General features: G+C 51.5%; 1 protein-coding gene across 2 annotated transcripts; it reads left to right on the forward strand.

Moving 5' to 3' along the window:
• Positions 1-2,543: 2,543 nt before the first annotated feature.
• Positions 2,544-8,823, forward strand: PPP1R14A (protein phosphatase 1 regulatory inhibitor subunit 14A). Of its 2 annotated transcripts, XM_081118147.1 has the most exons (4): positions 2,544-2,816; positions 5,138-5,218; positions 5,774-5,806; positions 6,746-8,823. In XM_081118147.1, exons 1-4 carry the CDS (start codon positions 2,616-2,618, stop codon positions 6,872-6,874), a joined length of 444 nt encoding a protein of 147 aa, XP_080974273.1. In that variant the 5' UTR covers positions 2,544-2,615; the 3' UTR covers positions 6,875-8,823. The 2 variants fall into 2 exon arrangements, with proteins under 2 accessions (XP_080974273.1, XP_080974274.1); XM_081118148.1 differs by lacking the exon at positions 5,774-5,806 and having other exon boundaries at positions 2,555-2,816; positions 6,746-6,958.

Here is an 8,823-nt window from a genome sequence, read left to right on the forward strand (position 1 = left end):
TCTCTCCCTCTCTCTCTCTCTCTCCCTCCTTCCCTCTCTCTCTAAAAATCAGTAAAACATATCCTTGGGTGAGGATTAAAAAATAAATTAATTATAGCCATCCAAGTGGCTGTGAAGTGGTATTTCATCATGGATTTGTATTTTTCTGATAACCAATAATGTTGAACATCATTTATTGTGTTGATTGTCTTTCACGTTTACTTTTTAGAGAAATGTCTATTCAGATCCTTTGTCCATTTTTAAATTGGGTTATTTGTCCTATTGTGATTGAGTTGCATAACTTCTTTATTTATTTTAGATACGAGTGTCTAATAAGATATATGATTTGCAATTTTTTCTCCAGTTCTATGGGGTTGTCTTTTCACTTTCTTAATAGTGTCCTTTGAAACACAAAAGTTTTTAATTTAAATGTGTCAATATAATGGGCTGGAGATGGGGTGGAGAGGTCAATGGGGGGGGAAGGGGACAGCTGCAATATTTTCAACAATAAAGATGCATTTTTAAAAAGTAAAAAAAGTAATAAGTTGCCATAAATGTCCAAACCTGTAGAGAATTTTTATAAGGATTTCTTTGAGCCAAGCTAACAACATATGCCAGAGACCAAGATTTCAGCTGCTCTGGAAAATAAGTTTTGCAGTTTGTTTTATGAATTTGAAATTAAGCAGGAACATAAAGAAGATTCCATGAGAGTGAGATGAAGCAAGGCAGGGATGTATTACAGGGGAGGTTATGGAGGGGTCTGGAAGGGTGAACAGGTATTAGGAGGAGGGGTCTGAAAAGAGGCATTTCAAAAGTGTGTTAACCTAGATGCACAGAAACAGTGGACAGAGCTTGCTTAAGGCAAAGATAAACGTTTTACTACCCACCGTGGCCTGCCCAGTTAGGAATTTATGATTAAATCACCCTTCGAGGTTACTTTCCATATCCGCCTCCCCCACTTTTTTTAAGTCCACAGTGTTATACCAAAAGCACAAGCAACAAAAGAAAAAAATACATAAATTGGATGTCATCTGTGGACGAAAATACCAACCTCACGGGTGACCTGGTAATAAATTCCTAACTGGGCAGGTCACTGTGGGTAAAGAGGCCCAGGTCTATAACTTTTCAGTAAAAGATTTATTTTTGCTTTAAGTAAGCCCTGTCCATTGTTTCTGTGCTTCTAGGTTAACACACCTTTGACATAAACTTAACCACCATCAAGAGAACACATGTAAACAACAGAACTAAAATCCACCCTGTCATTTAAAGCCCAGCATCTCAACATTACCTGCTACTTCCAGGTTATTATTTAATACTATTAAATGGTCTAAATCACTTCTCAAATTATAGGATTACATGGCTTTCTAAATTTTAAAGCATAAAAAAAAAAAGAGAGAGAACACATGATCTTATCCTGTAATCCAGTCCCTGCATTGCTTTCTCCCACCTTCAAATAATCTTCCTTAGTTCCCTCCTTAATCTTAAATGCATGAAAGAAACTGCAAAACTGTTACTCCCTGAAGCAGTTCAGATCTTGCTCTCTGGCATATGTCCTCAGTGTGGCTCAAATAAACTCATAAAAATTCTCTACAGGTTTGAAGGCTTTTCTTTCTAAAATTTTATTTATTGATTTGTTAGAGGCAGAGAGAGAGAGAGAGAGAAACATCGACTTGCTGTTCCACTTATTCACGCAGTCATTGGTTGCTTCTTGTATGTGCCCTGACCGGGGATGTAACTCGAAACCTTGGCATATTGGGACGATGCTCTAACCAACGGATTACCCAGCCAGGGCCTTTAATGTTTCTTATGTCAATATCCAAGAAACCATTGCCTACTTATGGATAGTTTTAAGCAGGGGAGGGACATGGTCAAAATTAAGTTTTAAAGTATCATTCTTACTACTTATAAGTAGAAGTGGGAAGACCTGTGAAGTAAGGTAAGGGTCTTCTCTTGTCCCCCTTGCTAAAATCGCAACCCTGCCCTCACTACATTCCTCCTTTTCTGCTTCCTATTTCTCCAAAGAACTTATATTCTAATAAACTTATAATATGCCTGTCAACTCCATGAGGACTGGGCTTGTCTCTTGTTCACTGCCCTGCTACAGAGAAAGCACTCAATGAATATTTGTAGAGTGAACGATTAAATAAACGAATGAATGCGCGGATGAGTGGAAAAATGAAACAACAAACAAATGACGTCCTGTGAGTATTGTGACTTGACGTTCCTGATTTGACGTTCCTCTGCAAAGAAAGGTGGTCAGGAACCTCCTGCACCGTTCCTTGCAACCGCCAGAGGGCGCACACAGGCCGGTTCCCCAGAGCCTGTCCTGGTACCCCGACCCCGGGATCCAGTGCCCTGGAGCCCCAGACGCCCAGCCGGGCCAGGGGCTCCGGACCCTGCCCATACCTGAGCCCCGCTCGGCTGCGGGCTTTACGCCGGCGCGACGGCAAGTCCTCGGGTTGCAAGCGGGAAAACTGAGGCCCCGGGCGGCTGGGGCGGGGCCGACCCCCGGGCAAGCCCGAGGCCACGCCCCCTGTCGACCCCGCCCCGCCCCGCCCCGCCCCGCCCCGTAAGAGGCCCCGTGGGCGCACGGCGGAGGCGCGCTGCTCAGCGCGGGGGTCCGGAGCCGGGACGCGATGGCTGCTCAGCGGCTGGGCAAGAGGGTGCTGAGCAAGCTGCAGGCTCCGTCTCGGTCCCGCGGTCCAGGGGGCAGCCCCGGGGGGCTGCAGAAACGCCACGCGCGAGTCACAGTCAAGTACGACCGGCGGGAGCTGCAGCGGCGGCTGGACGTGGAGAAGTGGATCGACGGGCGATTGGAGGAGCTATACCGCGGCAGGGTGAGGCGGGGAGGGGTATGGGGACGTAAGGGAAGTACCGGGCATCCTGCGTCCTTGGGGTCTTTGGTTGCTTGTGCTCGCTGTTGCACACGCACGCCCAGAGGTCAGGCACTCATTGGACTTACTAGCCTGGCCATCCTCCCTCGATGGCACTCTGCTTGTGGACACAGAGAGAGACATCCACTTGAATCACCAGAGAGGTGCCCAAATATCTGGGGAGGGCCAGGGGCTTACCATCTAGGGGGTGAGGAGGCAAAGTTGGGGAGTCGGAGCAGCCATATCTGGAGAAAGGGTGGGGGGAGGGGATGTCCTAAAGCCAAACATAGAAATGGTGACAGGGGAGATACAACCACACAGAGATATATAGCAAAGGAAGCAACAGTATTCACAGACGTGCACAGTGACAAGCTATAGCCATTCACAGACACCGAAGCAACAGCCATACACAGACTCTCAAGGACACAAGCTGTGATCACTTACAGATCAACATATGCTCCAGCCAAGAGCATCCACAGACACAGTAGCACAGGCCACAGCCATATGCAGACACACAACACAACTACACTCACACAAAAGGACTACAGTTACAGTTCATCGCAGACGTACACCAGCAGAAGCTGTAGCCATTCATAGTACAAGCTACAACCCCTACAGCTAAATCATTACCGCTATTCCGTAATGGCAAAAACAATAACCACATGACAAATGCTGCAGGCACTCAGGCATGAAATGACAGAAATGAGCCCCTCTGGATTGGCTGGACCATCATCCTTTGCACAAAAAGGTTGCTAGTTCCACTCTCAGTCAGGGCACATACGTGGGTTTCGGGTTCAGTCCCCAGTCAGGGCATGTTTGGGAGGCAACCAATCGATGTTTCTCTCTCACATCAATGTTTCTCTCTCTCTCCTTTCCTCTCTCTAAGCATGTCCTCGAGTGAGGATTTTAAAAAACAAACCAAAAAAATGACAGAAATGATAGTTACACCCAGATAGAAAACAGTGTAAGCTGTAGGTACATATGGACATACAAACTACAGCTGCTGCTGGGCACCTAGGGCATGACCCATAGTCTCAGGTGTTGCTACACAGGCTACAGACAGACACAGACATTTCACTGGAGCCTCTGATGGAAGTCATACTTTGCACAGCACACACGCTATGGAACACAGTCCTAGGTTCCTGATGGTCACAGCAGTACACAGACACACAGGAGGCAGAAATCCTCAGCACAGTGTGAAGGTGGTAGAAACCATGGCCCCTCACAGTGACACGAGGTCCCTCTGTTCCCAGACACACATGGGCTTGTACAGATGAACAGTCAGGTCCAGTTGCTCGTGGTAGGTCGCATCCTATGAGGTCACCCTCGGGCGGTGGGCACTATGGTTGCCTGTGATACATATGATGAGACAAACACAGTTAAGCTAGAGCCACACACTTCACACCCACAGGATCACAGGCCCCTGTGCAGGCCACACACATGATGCCACATACCTCTGCACCCTCATGCTGGCCCAGGCCCCTTGTACAGACACCCACAGGCGTGGAACACACTTACAGACACTCCATGCCTTTGCTGAACACTGGACCACCCAGTCCTGAAGGCTGCACTAAGTCAGCAGAACTTTGGGTGGGGGAAGAAAAAATCTGTAGCCTCGGGGAATCTCTTTCTCCAACAGCTGGGTTCTGTCCCCTGCAAGGATACTGAGCCAGCCTGAATTTGGCCCTCAGCCTCAAGAGGCTATACTAGGAGTCCCCCTCTTAGTTGCTTAAAGTTAGGCTCATGGCTCATCCCACCTACTTTGTGGGGAGGCCGGGCCTTGGTGGTCATCTCCTTGGACACAAGGGGTTGCGCTTTGGCCCTCTGTGCTCCTTTCTGTCCTCCGGGGCAAGGGGCCAACCCCAGCAGGCTCTGGGCTGCAGCACCTCCCCCGCACCTAGCTTAGACTTTTCCTTGAAAGGGCAGAGCCAGCCCCTCTCCTGAATCCCAGAATCGGACATTCCAAAACTCGACCAGGCCTGTCTCCCCCCGCTGTGGAAACTGGGGCCAAGCAGAGAGGCCCATGCCAACCCTGAGGTCCCCTGGGCATAGGGGCCCAGGCATTTGAGCTGATACAGGCCCTGGGCCTTTGTCAACCCATCTGTCACTCCTCCCCCCAGCACCCAGATGTCTCGCCTAGGCGGTGCTGTCCCTGACTGCCACATTATTGCTCCAGAACCCACCAGCTGGGCCCTGGGGCCTCGGGCTCCTCCAGAGCCCCTGGACAAAGGCGTGGGAGGGAGGGGAAAGGGCGTCTGGCCAGCCTTCCCTCCTCCTTGCCTTAGGAGGCAGACATGCCTGATGAAGTCAACATTGACGAGTTGTTGGAATTAGAGAATGAAGAGGACAGAAGCCAGAAAATCCAGGTAGGTGGAGGGGAAAGCTGCCTCCCCCGCTCCTCTACCTTGCTCCTTCCTAACAATCAGAGCAATGGTTCCATGTTTATTGAGTACTTACTATGTGCCAGGCACTATTTCAATCGCTTTACACTTATTAACTTATTTAATCATCACAAAACCCTATGAAGTAGGTACTGCTCTCCATTTTCCAGATGAGGACCGTGAACCCCAGAGAGATGTAATCACTGCCCAGGGTCCCCCAGCCCAGAAAGAGAGGAGCTGGAAGTCACAGCCAGACCCTTTGGCTCTTATGGCCTGTTCTCTCCTAGAGGCAGGAAATGCTGTGTGACCTTCTTGCCCTCTCGGGATCTAGAGTTTCTTGACTCAGCCCTGACCCCAGTCATTTGATGGGGCACTCAGGCTGTGTTCCCTTGAAGCCAGGTGGGAAGTCCACCTTGGAGTCTGACTTCATAGTCTTGTTGCTTGGGGCTCTGTTGGTAAAGGGAAGGGGCGGGAGGGGTCGAGGTGTTGTTAGTCATTTACTTTTTGTTTGTTTGTTTTTTGCATGGGCGGGGGGTTTAGGGGCTCCTGAAATCGTGCATGAACCCCACAGAGGTGAGTTTTCTCCCTTACAGGCCCGTTCTGGCCCCTGCACCCTCATGGGGGAGGGGGTCTCTGGGGAGCAGGGGAAAGCTGGCCATGCCCGGAACCAGCAGAAGGAACTCTGGGGAGCCCTTTCCTCTCTCCAGTGGTGTCTTTTATCTTCCTAACTCCTGCCTCCTCTGTCCCCATCTGCCACTGGGCTCCATTGTCTCCTCCCCTCCAAGACGCTCCCCCATGTGTCTCCTGTTTCTGTCTCTGCTGCGCTCTGACTACGGGAGCTGTCTCCCTCCTTCCCTCTCCCGTTACTGCTCCTCCACCCTGGGGCTCCCTTTCCCATCTCTGGGGGGGGGGGCCATCCTTCCAGGCTCTGCAGCTGAGTGGCCCAACCCCTCCCTCTTCCTTCCCTACTTTAAAAGGGAAAAATATTCATGTTTCTTTAACTAGCTCTGGGCTGCCCGAGGGACCCTGTGTGTCTGTCTGTCTGTCCTGGAGGCTCAGGCTTCTGTCCCCGGGGACCCTCCTGGTGATCTCTTGGCCTGAGAAACATCTCAGATGTTCGCTGTGGCTCTGTTTCTTTCTCTGTCCCTTTGTTTCTCCCTCTCACTATCTCTGCATCTTTCTCTGTATCTCTATCTCTGTCTCTGTGTCCCAGTCTCTGTCTCCATCCCTCTCCCAGCCTCCCTATCTCTCTTTCTCTATATCTCCCTGTCTCTCTTTGTCTGTCCCCATCTCTCATTCTTTGTATCTTTCCCTTTTGCTCTCTCCCATCTGTCTCTCTTCCCCACCCCCCCCAGTCTTCTCTGTCTTTATGGCCTCTCCCCCTCCTTAACTTCACCTCCACGCCCTCTCACTGACCAAAAAGCAGAAGCAGGGGCCTGGGTCGTAGGGGCTGGGCTGGGCAGGGGCCCCCACCTCTCCCCATGTTCTCAGCACCCTCCACCCTGTCCTCAGGACTTCGTCCAGGAACTACTGGTGAAGCTGCGAGGCCTCCACAAGCAGCCAGGCCTCCGCCAGCCCAGCCCCTCCAGTGACCGCAGCCTGAGCCCCCTCCAGGACCGGGCCCGGACCTCACGGCCCTGACTCCCTCTCGCCTCTGCGGCCCCTCCACCGCCCCCCTCGTAGCTCCCTCCTGGCTTGTTTATAAGTAGTATTTAATGATTCTCTAACAATAACACTGAGTGCCTGTTTTTCCTCTCCCTCATCACTCTGGGCTTCCCCCAGCTCCACCCCCCCAAATCCCCCTCTCTCCTGCTGCTCTCGTCTCCCAGCGCCCGCAGCTGGCCCAGACAGATGGAAAATCACTCCTCCTCAATCACTCCTCCTCAGCCAGAGAGCATGAGAACAGGCTCTGCTGACCTTGCACCCCTGGGACTCACATCCTGTCCTCACCTCCCCCAGCCCTGGCCCAGTCCCAGCCAGGCCCTAGTGTGCGGGTGGCACTCGGCTCCTGTGGGAATGACGGCCTGTGGGAGATTCACAGGACCAAATATGCCCGCTATCACCACAGCACATCATCAACAGTCACCCATTCCATGAATTTTATTGGGCACTTACTGTGTGCTTGGCAGGGCCATTGGAATTGAGACCACAAAGACCAGTAGAAGGTGGCCCCTGGCATCAAGGAGAAGGGCCTGTGTGCAGAGGGTTAGAACAAAGTGGTGAATGGTCCACGGTACTTGGGAGCCCAGGGAGTGGGAGGAGCCATTCACTCTTGGGGTGGTAAAAGTTTCGGGGGGCTACCTGAAGAAAGTGTCATTGACACAGGACTTTGAAGGATGCAGAGGCATCTATGTGAAATGGACACCCATATCTGAGGACTCTGAACTTGCGGGCAGGGGATTGACATTGCTGCCGAGCCAGGAAAGATATCAAACATTGGCGGGGCCCTCCATCAATCAGGATGGGCAAGTCTCCCAGGGCTCCCTCAGGAGAGCCCCTGGGCTGGGGCCTGGGGAGGCCTGGAGGGTCCTGGGGGGGGGTGCAGGGCATCAGAAGTGGGTAGTGGCTATTTACCAAAAGCTGGAAGGTATTTCAGTATTTTAACAGCAGGTCTAGTTGTACCAGTGGTCCCAGCTGGGTACAGTCAGGAGATAGAGCGCAGCTGGGGCTGCGACAAGGACCGGCTGGGCCAGAGCTAGGGTGTCTTCCTCCCCAGGACAAAGCACATATCCCATCTCGCCTCTACTGACTGAAGTTGGGGCCCCAGTTCCCAGCAGCCTGGCCAGGATCAGGCACCCAACCCAAGGGGTCCAAGGGGCAGGAAGAAAAGGTGCCCCTGAAGAGGAGCACGCAGGAGGGCCTGGCTTGTCCAACCCTCTAGGTGGCCATGCTGTCCCTGCACAGATAGGCCCAAGCTTCCAGTGCTCCCTTTCCTCCACACAAATGTGTAGAGAATGAATGTGTGGAGACTGGAGCTATCCCACCTCCTGGCATCCGAGCACCTGGGCCCATCTCCCAGGACACCCACTGAGGCCTAAGAACTCTGAACTTCCCTCTCACAGAACCTGTTTTTGGTTCCTCATCTTTGTGGAGGCGGGATGTGCTCAGACCCAGGTTCTAAAGTTCTGGGTGTACCTCTTGGTTTCCTCATCAGGAAAATGGGGACTTCACAGATGAGGAAAATGAGGCCCGGATTAGTGATGGCACTTGCCCAAAGTCATACAGCTGGGAAGTGGTGCTGGGCTTTAGTTGCAGGCATTATGACTCCAGAGCCCAGCTATTTAATTCCTACTCTACAGGGGTCCTCTAAACGACAGCAATGATTGCTGTTCTTCAGTGGCAGGAAGAGGCTGACTGATTCATACTAAGCTGCTAGTGACTTCTCGCAGCCTCCTATCTAAAGGGCAATACCACTTGACTGAAAACAAGGCTACAACAAAAGGGCTGGGAAGCAGCATGCTGCAGTGGGTAAGAGCCCAGATTCAAATGCTTTTTGTCCTACTTCCTGACTGTGTGATAGTGAGCAAGTCATTTAACCTTTCTGTATCTCAGTTTCCACATCTGTAGAATTAAAACGACATAATAGTACC

The sequence above is a fragment of the Miniopterus schreibersii genome (assembly GCF_964146895.1).
Source record: "Miniopterus schreibersii genome assembly, chromosome: 18".
Lineage (NCBI taxonomy): Eukaryota > Metazoa > Chordata > Mammalia > Chiroptera > Miniopteridae > Miniopterus > Miniopterus schreibersii.